The sequence below is a fragment of the Serinus canaria genome, chromosome 1, assembly GCF_022539315.1.
Source record: "Serinus canaria isolate serCan28SL12 chromosome 1, serCan2020, whole genome shotgun sequence".
NCBI lineage: Eukaryota > Metazoa > Chordata > Aves > Passeriformes > Fringillidae > Serinus > Serinus canaria.
Genome location: NC_066313.1, coordinates 81,256,288 through 81,270,585, shown reverse-complemented (window position 1 = coordinate 81,270,585; position 14,298 = coordinate 81,256,288). Strand labels below are relative to the sequence as shown.

Sequence of the window (14,298 nt, the reverse complement as noted above, 5' to 3'; positions counted from 1 at the left end):
GTTTTAATTTAGTATCCAGTCCTGTCCCTGCCTCTCACTTCTTTACTGTAGCTCATTATGAAGATATTTATTTCTTTCGGAAGTGGGAGAACAAGAAAGGAATTGACAAGGCAAGAGTCAGACATGTTGTGGTTGGCATGACCAGACTATCCAACTGCATTGAGCAAATCTGGCTGTCACTCACTGTCTTTTAGGAAGACTAAATCAACTAACCTGGGATAAACCTTGGCCACAGGGAAGTCAACAGAAAACTGGGCATGCAGTACACAACAGCAGCATGCTTGGAACTTGAGATGAAGGACTGAGGTGTTAGAGTAGGAGAGGAATCCTATTCTGGCAACAGATAACCATTCCAGACCAAAATGTGGAAGGTCAGGAAGGTTGTATTGCAAGGCAGATTGTGTTTCAGGTTAGGCAGAACAGGCCTTACTTGAGGTAATGAAAGGCATCTTCTCACCTAAATTGCAATTTTCATCCCTTTCAACCAGGTGATGCACTCCCATTTGCTGCTACATTTCACAGTCTTATTTGAGGTGGCTGCATTATGTCATTAAGATGGTGGACTGACACATTAAGAGCTAACCTAAAAGAGTGAAGTGCCAGTCCGGAACCTAAAAGGCCTAGAGTTCCTGAACCTGCTGAAGGAGCCTTAGTAACAAAGAAATGTTCTGAACTCCATTTTTGAAGGAGTTGTGTATTTCCCTCCTTTATTCAAATGGAACTCAGAATCCATCATAACTTAACCAGCAAACCAGGTTCAGTATTTTGAATATTCTGCATTGCTTTGTCATAATATTACTTCACTGCTCCATTGTTTGTCTAATATATTTTTGCACTATGGTTTCCAACCTAGTGGCCATTTATATACCTGGGTATTTGTTGTTCACAGGTTGCAATTTGTTGTTCCAGAGATTGCAACTGGCTACTAATCACATAATTTTAACCATCTAAATGGAAAAGGAGTTTGTATTGCCACATTTAAGGAGACTGAGCATTTATAAAGCAATAAGGTCATGAATCCCCTAGCATGTGTTTTAACCTTTTCAGTCATGAATTAATCACAGGGGAAAGTCAGCATTCATCTAGATTGAACTGGAAGTATTCTAGTGTTACTTTTTTTCTAAATCTGAATTCTCTCCAGTGAAAGCTAAGGCAAAAATCTTTTACTGGGTGAAGGTCTGGGTGCCAGCCATGAAACTGTTCAAGTATCCTGGCAGCTTATTATTAGCTAGATAAACAAACAGGGGGAAGATGCATGCTCAGAGCTTCCTTCCAAAGCTAAAGATACACTATGAATGGACTGGACTCAAGGACTGTGGCCAAAGAATTCACTACTTTAACAAAGATCTGAAAATACACAAGAGTAACACAGCATAAATAACACAATATTCTGGGTATTGTAGAGGAAATACTATCTTGAAGACTACTTTAAAAACCCCTTAAGTATTTGCCTAGCAAACCAAAATTTCTTGTCACAACAGTATATTAAAGTCTTAATCTCTTAAGTGGAAGTGACCTCAAATCTGGAAAAAGCATTACAGGAGGACCCCAAGAAAATAATTTTCAGCCATATAAAAACTTTAGTTGCTGGAGTCTAGTGTTCAACCCAATAAAACGTGAACCAAGATGGCAAAAGCATGGAGCCCAATAGCAACCCTCAGCCTATGATGGTGCAGAAACTAAGAGTGGCTTCTGGGTTAACTGTGGAAAAAAATTGCTGTATCTGCAAATCGGCCAATGTAAAGGGCTGTTATGGAAGTAATGCAACCATTTATAAAAGTAAATTAAGAGTGAGAAGCAGAACACAGCAGTTAAGAGAAGAAAGGCAGGTGGCACCTTTTCAACGCAGAAAAAAAAAAAAGTAATGGCATGAATAATGTAGTATTAAAAATATATTCCAGAGGTTTAAAATGGAAAGAAGGCACTAGTAAAAACAAATAGGTCAGGAAAATATACAAGAAGTCAATCAGCTAAGGATGCTTGCTAAAACACAGATACTATGAGGCAAGAAATACAAAGAAGAAATTACATAAATATACTAGAAGAAAAACAAAAGAAGCAATTCTTTGCTACACTAAGAAAACAAGAAAACCCAAACAACCAAACAACCCTGAAATGCTGAGCTCCTTTTTTTTTTTCCCCTCAAAAAACATTGTGTCTAGACTACCACCATTATTTAATGTTATCAAGAATTATTTCTAAATCAGGTAGTCCATACCTAGCCTTTCCTATACTGAAAGATCCTGAAACGAACTTTTTGCTAGCAACTTTCCATTTGTAGCTGCTGTGCATGAAAAGAGAACAAGAGGACAATGCACTTGTGAGCTGAACAGAATAACAAAGTACTACTGTCCATCCCTGACTCTCCTTTGGATGGGAGTCATCCCTTTTCAGCAGTACACTCACAAAGCCCAAGGGAGCTAACACGTACAATGTGTACACAGCAGAAGGAATTAAGTTATTAGGCTCATATTTAACAACCAGTTATGGAAACTGATTGCTTTAAAGTTATGGACAGCGTTCCTGGAGTGAGTAGGACATGCTGATGAACTGCTAGATGTTGACACTGTGCAGTTAAGAAATCTACCTTCCCAAGAAGAAACTGATCCTTTGACCTTGGAAAGGAATTCATGCACATCTGGGCCTAGATACATAATTTTTTTTCTTATAGGATGCAATGCTTCCCCACTGGAATGAGAAGTCTTGCATGTAAATGCCTTCTTGAATGATTATTTAAATTTTCCAGTACTCTTGGATTAGACAGAACAATGCCTGGCAGTTCTTTCCACAGTAGTTCAGAGAACCCAGAATTCTTTGGAGGCAAGACAGTGAGTAAGTAAAAAGACAGCAGTTAGATGCCAGATGTGTGGTCATGTTAGTAGGCCAGGAAGGAGGGGCTGATCAGATTTTCTGCACATTACCAAAAGAAAGCCATGTATGAACACCGTGGTAAGGGCCATGATCAGCTTACAGCTAGGATAAGATAGATGTCATCTTGCTGTGATTACACAGCCCGAACTCCAAAGCCATAGCAAGAGCCTTTTTCAGGTTGTAAACTGCATCTGACAGACTAACTTCAGCAAGCATCAAGAAGTTATAAAATCAATGCCTGACAATAAAGGAATGATTTACAAACCTTTAGAACAATTCTCATGTTCTCTGCCATCTTAAAAAAGTCATACACATTTTATTTATTTGTGTACAGCATAAACTGAATTTTAAGGGAAAAAGGTTGTTGGAATAGTTCTGCAGATGGAGCCTATTTACGATTCATGATCGTCACATGAACCTATTCATTAGATCATGAAAACCAGGACCACCCAAATTGAGGCTGATGAGGTGAGTATTAAAGAGAGAAAGATATAAACAAAAAAATCTACTATGGATTACAAAAATTAAAGTCATATTTCCTCTAATAAGATGCTGTGTTTTTACATTTTAGATCAACTGTGATGCTACAGTGGCTATCCACAGATGAAGCTACAGTCCACAATATATGCACTTGTAACTTTATCAACATAAGCCTCTAAATAGCAGACTTAAATTAAAATGAGCAATCAGTTAAGGCTGATTCAGAATGCCAGAGATTTTCCTACAAGAGACAGCAGCTTTTACAACCAAGTCTAATGATATGCATTATGGAACTTTTCAAAGTCACACTAGCCATTTTGGATATTTAGTAATTTCTAGATTGTTATTATTTACATTGGGTCACCTTAATTTAGAGGCTGACAGTAATTTAGAAGTCTGGTATTAAAAACATGAATTACATTTTAAAACTGTCCAGCAATTTAGTTAAACATTGTATAAGCTGTTCAGTAGTTCCATCTTTTGGACACTAGCTGAATGTTCAATTAATCCTTTCAAAAGGATTAGTGCCTGAAAGTACAACTACTACTTTAAATCCAGCATCATGTAATTTAGTCCCTGAAATCACAAGACAATAATTTTGAGTCAGTGTCAACTGCAGGACAGCTTCTTGCTTATGATTTCACTTGAGATCTCCCTCCCTGAAGATCTTAACACAAAATCAACAAATCAGGAAGCTTAAGACACAGACTTTGTCCTACATGTCTGTCAGTAAAACCGCAAATGGTTAATTTACCAACCAAAACCAGGATTTCTGATAGAACTTCTATGAAGACTTAATCTAATATTATTGTGTTGTTGTATCAGTGGGAAATCATTGCTGATACAGGAAACGGAGGCAACAGAAACTGTATTGATTTCTACAGAACTAAGTGGAAAGCTGTCCAAAATTGCAAGCAGGGTACAGTGCCAAAGTGCCAAAGGACAAAGCAAAGAAAGACGGCAGAGCAAAGAAGAAGTCACTGGTAACCACGTGAACTATAGCTTTCAGAATAACTAACAGGGCAATCATTACACATAAAGAAAAAAGACCCAAGAAATTAGACATCTTACAGAGGAAGAACACCCCAAATACATTGCCAAAACAGGAGCAGCACTTCTGACTTTCCTGCAATCGCCATTACTGTAAGTCTTAGTGTGAATTTTTACATATTTTTTCAAGCATTCTAGAAAAATTGTTCTAAAATACTAGGCAAAAATTTGTCACTTGATAGCTAAGCAAGAAAGAAAAATTTTAGGTGGTGTTTTTAGTGTGTTAAAAGCAAGTAAGAGAAGAAAATTAGTGATCTTTTGTTTAAAAATCTGATATTATAACAGGAGACTTACAGTATTTGCTGTAAATGACTTTCACAAAGATTTTGTAGGTAGAAGAATAATCTAGCTCATTGTTTTCAATACTGCATAATTTCAATAGTTTGCTTTATCTTTTGGTAAAGCATGAAACAAAGATTATTATTTACAATACATCAGTATTTATCATATCTACTAGAAATGTTTACAAAATTTAGAAGATTGTTTATTGTTTATCAATACAAATCTAGCTTCTAAAGGAATAAAACTCATTAGAAACCGTTCTTCTGGTTCTGCTGAATCAAAAAAACCTAATCAAGTCAAGCCATTTGATAAGTTCTACAAGGCTTCTTTTGTCAAGAAAGTCAAACTGAACCTAATTCACACCGAGGACATCTTGCAAATATTTGGCAATGATTTCTTCAGCACCCACTCGATATTTCCCCCCTACATTTTCCCATGCAGACTTCATGCACATTTTCCTTTTAGACTTCCAGCTCATCCCACTCAACCTGAAATTACCTGAAGTTACTAGTAGGATCTGCATAGAACAAATATGCAAGGCTAGTTCCATATGAAATGAAACTAAACAGCATGCACAAGGTTAATGGGACATATATCCCAAGGACTCATCATTCCTGCAAGTACCTGTGGTCAAGAAGCGGTATGTGGGTGGCTCTAGAGTTTCTAGCTATTTTTCACATAATTGCTACGCAAAAGGGGCACATCTAACATTAACTACTGGAAGCCACTTTTGAAAACATGTCTTGGTCACTGTAAGTTTCCATGGACCCATTTTAAGTTGTATCTGTTGCTTGCAGAATACAAATTAATCTTATCTACCAGACATTGGTACCATGTGGTTAACTGGAAGACAAGAACACTACACTTACAGCACCCCACACCACTGTAACATTTTCATGTTATATGTAAATAACAATGGAGTTATTTACATATTATGCCACACTTAAAACACTAAATTTAGTAACCATTTGTTGCTGACTGTGAAAAACAATGAATATGCTTGATTAGAATCTTCTTGAATCAATGCAATGACTTAAATACAATGAAAGCAAGGCAACTTTAAGACAATTGTGTGTGCAAAACCTCTTAATTTGCCAAGACTTGGTCATCTGATTTTACCACTGGCATTTTGAAGATTTTTCTCATAACATGGCTTGCTGGAAAATCCTGTGCAGCCATTGACTAGGAAACAACAGTGGACAAACCAGCTCACTGGATGAGCTGCATTTATGATTTTATACTGAAGTAAGCCCATACATACTTTTTGCCTCAAGTTTATTTCTTGCTGACAGAGTAAATGTAAGGCACATGAAGAGGTTCTCAAGCATCAGTGATGTAAAAAAAAAAAAAAGGCTATATCATCTACATCAATACCTAATCTCCTCACAGATTGACAGATTGAACATCCATTAAAAAAATGCATTGTTTCAATGACTGATGTAAAGCTATAATTAAGTTTACTTGTTTTGAAAGACAGAACAGAGAAGCAACTGGAAGTAATGATCTGTAAGCTATGATGATATAGCTTTGAACTTTTTTTTTTTGCTTTCAAGTGTCAGTTATTCACAAAGATGTGACTGTCATTAATAAATGTTGTAATTCAAAATTGAATTAATTTTAATAATCTTGGGTCAGGATTCAGGTGAGCTTCAAACTTGAAGAAAGCCATACAATTCTGATTTCCATTTCTCAGTACTAGAAATGCCAAACAATCTTAAGACTGGACGCAGCATATAATAATATAAGTTTCCAGTAGGACACAAGTACAACTGCCAATTTGAAAGAGGACAAAAGTTAGTTGTTTGGGTTTTTTTTAATAAAGCAAAGTGCAAACAAAGTCAATATAACTGCTAACAAGAGTAACATTTACATGCCAGGGTAACAAGATACAGTTAGAATAAGGAGCACTACCAAAACCCTGCAACAGTGCGTAATTTTCAGTTTCTCAATTATGAATAAAAAGAACAGTTAGTTCTTTAATTAGGAGAATGGCTCGTCTATTCCAAGCTATTCAGTACAGCAAGATGAATAACACAACATACAACCAGTGCTGCTTGTGTTGACAACTATTATGTCACCCCAAAGCTAATAACTATTTCATAGGAACACCTATAACTGCACTGTTCCAGACTTTAATATGAACTTTTTGCTGCCCTTCCTTTGTTGGCACCATAGAAGGAGCTTTATTGAGATCACACTAATGCTGACATCTCTCATAGTACCCAGCTATCATTGTGAAAGTACATCAGTTTGATACCAGGTTATTTACAGTCTTCCTTTAAGTCACGGGCTTGAGCTGAAAGCCAAGTCCACCATCCTTCCCACTCAGTGATAGGACATGGCACTACTAACACTATCTTTGCATGATACAGAGTTAGGGAGTGTCTGTCTGTCCACACAGCACAACCTGGTGTGCAGAGCAATGCTAGCACAGCCCACAAAGCTCAGGCTCTGGAGTTAACAGTTCTTGTATGAACGAGGCAGCAATTCACATGCAGATAGACACTTTGTGAGATGATGGTATCAGCCCAGCTACCCTCTACCTGGAGCTCTCAGAATTAATTTGCTTCAAAAAGCAGCTGATAAGTATTCAGACTTCAGCCAATGTTAAAAGGTTTCATTCTAGCCTCCCTTTAAGCTAAAATGGATCACAGCACTACCACTATGTTTAAATCAAGTAACTGATCACAAAAATTTGCCAACAATGTTGTTCATGAAAAAGCTAAGCAGCCATATATCACAGAAGTAAAAACATTTACAGGTCACAGATATAGGAGGAAAATGAGCTTTAGTTGCCACAGGACAACAATCAGGAACAGTGTGCTTATCAAATAAAGGATATAGAGAAACCACTTCAAGAAGTACCTTTATATCAAAGGTTGACCCGGCAGAGAAATGGAAAATAACTTTGAAGTATTTCTGATTATATCACATTATCTCTGCACCACCATCCCACAAAATACCCATAGGGAATTCAGTGAATAGTTTCTCCAGATGCCTTGCACACCAGATGGTCACGATTAAAATCTTACCCACGGCACCTTTTGGGCCTTGAGGACTGGCATTTTTGACAGTGTGATGAACAGTGTACAACTGTGTATGGCCCATGTGTTTAGGATAATCTAGAGTCCCAGAAACACTGTTAAATCTATCTACAGTTGTGATAAGGGTTAGAAGAAATTTACAACATCCTTCTAGTTTCAAAGTTACAGCCCTAGAATTTCTTCAACAACACACTCAGAATATTTGAGACTTGAATGCTGAATTTTTTTTGTCTCTAAATTTTTGTTATTTGAAGCATATGGTACATAGAAATCACAGGCCTACTTGCAGAATACCAAGTGCTAGCAAGCACTTCACATCACATAACCAAAGTGACCAGAACTCTGCAATTAATGTTTACACAATGGGTACAGTCAGATATCCACCTCACCGTGAATGGCACCATACAAGCGAAGCAAAGCACCTCCCATCAAGGAAAAAAAAAATTCCCTAAACAAACACTGTTTGGTTTTCATTTGCACTAAAACACACTGAAAGATGAGTTTTCATGGTTGAGTCTTGAACAAGTTTTAAAATGTGCATTTGGCTTAAGTCAAAGACATGTTAAGAGTAACCTGTTAAGTGACCTGTCCAGACGAAAAAATTCCATAAAGACCATGTAGGTTCTTTCATTATTGGAATAAATACTTTTGACTTGCTAATCAGGGGAGGGCTTCAACCATCTTGAAAGACAGCAAATTCTCCTCTGGCAAGACATTAGTGTTTCAGCAAAATACATGGCAACTTCTGAATTATGGATAGAAGTATAACCCACAGGCTTCAATTACAACCTAATCTCTGGAAAAAAAGCAAAGATCTCCTTGAATACAATGGCTGACAGCTACAGTACATTTAATGCTGTTTAATGGTTGCCATCAGCACATCAACTTATTTTGCTCATATGCTACTGCTTAAAGTATAAAAAGATTACACATCTAATTAGATTCTAATTAAGAATGCTTCCTGTTCAGAAAAAAACATGTTTTGCTAACAAGTACAGAAACCTGTAGGATGAAAATGTTGTTTTCCTACACAATCATATTTACTTCCTAGTAATTACTTAAAGAAGGTAGTTTTCTTTTATCAGCTTTATTGTTTGGTATCCTTCAAAAAAGTTGCAGGAGCATTTTAAGAAACAGGAAAAAGGCACACAGCAGCCTTACCCCTAATCAAATGCAGTGATTTAGCTCAGTGATACTGAAAATGTATCATGCCAAAGTAGGTTAACTACTTGTGCGCTGCCTTATGAGACTTGCATTGCACAATAAGAAAAAGTTTAAGAAGATGCTTAAGTTAACTAGTATAGTCCAAAAAGAAATAATTCTCCAGCTCTTTATGGCTGGATGTAAAAGCCTTTTCCTAATAACACCCTCATGCACACAGAGCTACACACAATAACTTTTACCATTTTCCAGGACTGGCATTCAGAATTTAAATCTGTATTAGCTTGTACTGTAGGTCCAGTATCTGAAACATTTCCTTCCGCTTACAGAAACAAGATGAGGCCCCAAACTTACTTGAAACTCATATGAGGTAGGTAAAACCATTGTGGCTTGATCTGAGAAACACAGTAAGATGCACAACAGCAGATGCATTAGTTTTGACACTGTGTGAGGTAGTTTGTGGAAGAAAGTGGGGTACGTAGTACTTTCTAAGAGAAAATACACTGTCATCACAGAACATGCAACTCTTGGTGGTATTTAAGAGTTCATTCCAGCTGCAAATGCAATTTAGACTTAGAGATTAAGAAACTTTTGGATGAAGATTCAGTTCACCTGAATAACAAAGTTATAAATAAAATTCTCATTGCTTGGAAATTACCCCCTCCCCAACCTACTCAAGCAACCAACAACCTAACTCCTCTAGGTTCTCTCTCAGCACTATACAAACAGTTCCAACTAAGTCAAGGATGCTACTCTTCATTAATCTCTTCTAGTTCTACCTTATGGGATTTACTTCAAGCAATCAACCAAGACACAGGAAGAGAAATTACAGTACATAAGTTAGTTATCAAGTATAGTAAATAACAGCAGGTTTTAATGGAAACTCTTGCTTTGCATGATTTTATCTGATACAACAATAAATTGAGCATTTGTTGACTGACTTTCTCCATTTCACTAGAAGAGGAAATAAAATAGTGTGACCAACAACAAAAAAGTAAATCAATCGTCACGCCCTGCTGCCTGGTTGGTGATTATACACAAACACAAGTCCCTATTATTGTAAAGTCAGTCTAGACAAACACTGAACTGGACATGTGGTCCAGTGCTAAGAAGCTGTCAAACTAGATTTGAAAATTAGTACTTATGAACCCAAGAGGTCACTTCAGATTAAATGTTTAAGTGCAAAAGAGTCATGCTGTTACTCCTGTGGGTTAAAGGGTAAGTCTATACACTCAATGCATATCAACAACAAACAATAAATAACTGATACTCTTAAACATCCCAGCTTCTTCCTCTCTACCCTTACCCTACTGAGCAGGCTTCCCTGCAAGAAGTAAGATACAAAAATATATAGAGCAATTGGGAATTACAACCTCTTAAAATTTTCCAGTATTATTAAAATGTAGAATTTATAGTCCTATAGCACAAACAGCATAAAAACTCTTTGAAGTCTTTATGAATGTCACAAAGTTCAGCAAGGTCGAGTGGAAGACCATGCATCTGGGACAAGGAAATCTCAAACCAAGAACAGACTGGATGGGGAATAGATTGAGAGGAGCCCTGGGGTGGAGGACTTGGGGAGTTTGCTAGATGAAAAGCTCAACATGACCCAGCAATGTGCACTTGCAGCTCAGAAAGGGAAACATCCTGGGCTGCATCCAAATCAGCTGGCCAGCAGGGCAGGCTTGGTGATTCTGCCCCTCTACTCTGCTCTGGTGAGACCCCAGAGCAGAGCTCTGGGGCAGAATCTGGCCCAGCTCTAGGGTCCTCAGCAAAAGAAGGATGCGGATCTGTTGGAGAAAGTCCAGAGGAAGGTCACAACCATGATCACAGGGCTGCAGTACCTTGCCAAAGAAGACAGGCTAAGAGAATTGTGATTGTTCCACCTGGAGAAGAGAAGGCTCTGGGGAGAACTTAGAGCAGCCTTCCAGTACTTAAAGGGGACCAACAAGAGAGCTGGAGAGGGACTTTGTACAAGGGCATGTAGTGACAGGACAAGGGGAGAAGGTAGGTTTAGATCAAATATTATGAAGAAATTATTGAAATTCTTTGCTGTGAGGATGGCGAGACACTGAAACAGGCTGTCCAGGGAAGCTGTGCATTTCCCATCCCTGGGAGTGTTCAGAGACAGGTAGGATGGGGCTATGTGCAACCTTTGGTCTAATGGAAGGTGCACTGTCCATGGCAGGGTGGTTGGAACTAGATGGTCTTGAAGGTCCCTTGCAGTCTAAACTAATTCTATGATTCTAGGGTTATTGATCATACATAACTAACCCTTAACTTTGTCAGTCATGACAGAATTTTCTATGCAGTTTGGTTTTTCTTTATGAAAAGAGCTAGAAACTAGATTGAAGTGAATTGCAAGCTTAAATAGAAGATTTCAGGTTGGGGGCAGGGTTGTCATCCTTGCATAGAGGGCATTGTCTGTTATAAATAAAGAGCTCATTAGGAAGGAAGTGCTCAGTGTACCATGCAGTACCAAAACAATTACTGTGTTAATATGTAGATCCAGTGAAGCCAAATTTGAGTCCTGTACATACAACAGTGCCTGGTATCATTAGACAAAGGAATATTTGCAGTCAAGGCAGTATGTTTTAAAAGGAACACAAACACATCTAATTTATCCACAATTAGATGGCAAGGAGCCAAGAAAGTCTTATGGAAGATCAGGCCACCTATCCACTAACACTAATAATACACAAACATTGGTATTTTAGGTTTAGTGCAGCTGCTTCACTCCACTCCTGACACCTCCTCTGGGGAAACTATTTACTTACATAATTTGCCAATACCACAAACACAAAAGTCAGTTCCATTTAAACAAATAAATCTAATAAGAAATAAACTTACTTCTTTGGTTCCTGAGGATCGACGTGTTGCTCTAACATTAGAAATGTTCCTTGAGCTAGCTGGAGTTGCCAATGGAAGAGTAGTAGAAGGCTGAGGAGGACTCAAGGACAAAGGCAATCTGGTATCTCCTAATATGCACTGCTTGGAATTGGAATTTTTACTGGTGAAGCTCTTATTTTTACTGTTTCTTGAGTCTGTGTTACCAAACTCTGTTTTCTCCTTATTCTTGATTCTTCTCAAGCGGTCGTTTAGTGTTAGTTGAGTTACAGGCTGACTAAACCAGTACCAAAAGAGTTCCTTCACCTTCATATTCACTGCAGGTTGCAGAACTTTTCCAGGTGACATTTTCTGCCAGTTTCCCTGTTTTGTTGGTTCAAATTCAAAATTAATATTTGATAATCATATAAATATTCCATTCACCTTTCAGTGTTTCACAGGCATTATTTAACAAAGTGTTAATATTTATTCCCTCAAGATACCAATAGGAGTTGAGAGTTATATTTTAATATGTGATTTCAACAATATTTCATAAGTGTAAGTCATAAATCAGAGTCAATTCCAATAACATATTTTAAATAATGGATAACTTATTTTAAAAGCATACTGTGTAAATAGTATGGAGACTAGAGAACAAGAAAAGCACTTGGGCTTTCTCAAAGAGATAGCTAACAATTATTACAAATATCCTCTAAGAATATATGTTAAAAACACATGTATTATGGAAAATAGGACTTGAAAATAATTGAACACACTAAGAAGCAAATATCTAAGCAGTTTATGCTAAACCCTGGTGATAAAACAAATAAGATTTAATAAGCAAGTCTTTCAGTCAAGTGATTTAGAACTAAGACTGAAGGCTCAATTTTCATTCTGAGGTTGAGATATGGATTAAACATCTTGCATCCTCCCATGAGTGATTCCCAAAGTCCTGTCATTTGATATTTTAAAAAACTCTTATTCGACATTCACTTTTGCAGTTTTTCAAAAGCAATGTAAAATCCAATGTAACTCAAAAATTACGACAGTGTGATTTCAGGTTCAGTTACTCACCTGAAACAAACAGGGTTTTGGTGGTTTTTTGTTTTTCTCTTGTTTTTTTTTTTTTTTTTTTTTTTTTTTGTGTGTGTGTGTGTGTGTTAGAGAGACAGAGGACTGGAATGAAACACTGAGAACAGTACCGAAGTTACTATAAAGATTTTCAGCATCCAATTACTTCACAATTTGGTACAGTTCAAATAAAAACCTATGCTTCCTCACGTTTGTGGGGTTTTTACAAGCCCTTCACAGAATTTAATCTATATGAATAAATCATATGATAAAAGATATATGATTGATGATCTTAGACGTCTCTTCTAACTTAAATGATTCTATATACAAACACCTGGCTGAACAAGCCTCAAAACAAGCACTTCAGTTTAAAACCAAATAGCACCTAGCAAGCGAACATCCTACTAAAACCTAAATCCTCCTCCTCGGCAGAACTAGAACTCGTTTAAAACTGCACCACCTAAACTTTCCGAACCGCTATAACTTCGCAGTTCAGCTATTCTGTTTCTGAAAAGGAAGAAAACTCTTCTCCCTAGTTTTTTAAGCTCACCACCTTCACGGCGCTGGCGGCTGCTCTCAGCCACCCTCAAGCGCCACCCGCCTGGAAAGAAACGGTCCTGGGCAAGGGCCAGCCCGGCGTCGCCCCGGGCACGGGGAGCCGGCGCTGCAGCCACAGGCTCTCTCCCCTCGGCCGAGCCCCACACTGAGCCTCGCCACAGCAGCAGCTCAGGAGCACCGTGACTCCACAACACGACCCAGCCACACTCACCAGCCACACTGCGCCACCGCCCCTTCCCGCCGCCGCCGCCTTTAAATGTGCGCCTCCTTCCGGCCCGGCCCGGCCCGGCCGCCGCCATCTCGCGAGAGCGCGGCCCTTCCGCCCCGCGGGACGCAGCCGCCGGTTGCCATGGCGACGGGCCGCACGGGGCGGCCGGGCCGGCGCAGCCCTGCCCTGCCCTGCCCTGCCCTGCCCTGCCCTGCCCGCGCCACCGCCGTGCCGCCGCCGCCGCATGAGCGCAACTTAGAGCTCTGAAAAGGACTCGGCGTCTCACGGGCTGCTCCTCACTGGTTCTTTGAGAGGAGCTGGCAAAGGAATGAAGGGGCAGAGTATCTCCTCAACAAGTTTGCTGATGGCACAAAGCCGGGAGGAGTGGCCGATACCCCAGAGGGCTGTGCAGCCCTTCGTAAAGACCTCACAGCTTGAAGAGAGGGTCGGGGAAGAACTGTCTGGAATTCAGCAAAGGCAAATTCCTCCCTGCACCTGCGGAGGAATAACCCTGGCACCAGCACAGGCTGCGACTGACCTTCCGGGGAGCAGCTCTGCCGAGAAGGACCTGGGCGTCCTGGTGGACAACAAGCTGTCCCTGAGCCAGCAGTGTGTCCTTGGGGCCGTGGCCAGTGCTGTCCAGAGATGTATAAGGAAGAACATTGCCAGCAGGTCGAGGGAGGTGATCCTGCCCCTCTACTCAGCCCTGTGAGGTTCCATCTGGAGCGTCCAGTTCTGGGCTCCCCG

At 39.3% G+C, this 14,298-nt stretch overlaps 1 protein-coding gene across 1 annotated transcript in view; it reads right to left on the bottom strand.

The window, feature by feature from the left end:
* Positions 1-13,679, bottom strand: part of PPP2R3B (protein phosphatase 2 regulatory subunit B''beta) — a 44,994-nt gene extending 31,315 nt beyond the window's left edge. The window contains exons 1-2 of the mRNA XM_009085364.4: positions 13,555-13,679; positions 11,739-12,098 (exon numbers count right to left, since the gene is read on the bottom strand). Of these exons, the coding sequence (XP_009083612.2) occupies positions 11,739-12,083 (345 nt within the window). The 5' untranslated portion in view covers positions 12,084-12,098; positions 13,555-13,679. The remainder of the gene's footprint in view (positions 1-11,738; positions 12,099-13,554) is intronic.
* Positions 13,680-14,298: the final 619 nt, after the last annotated feature.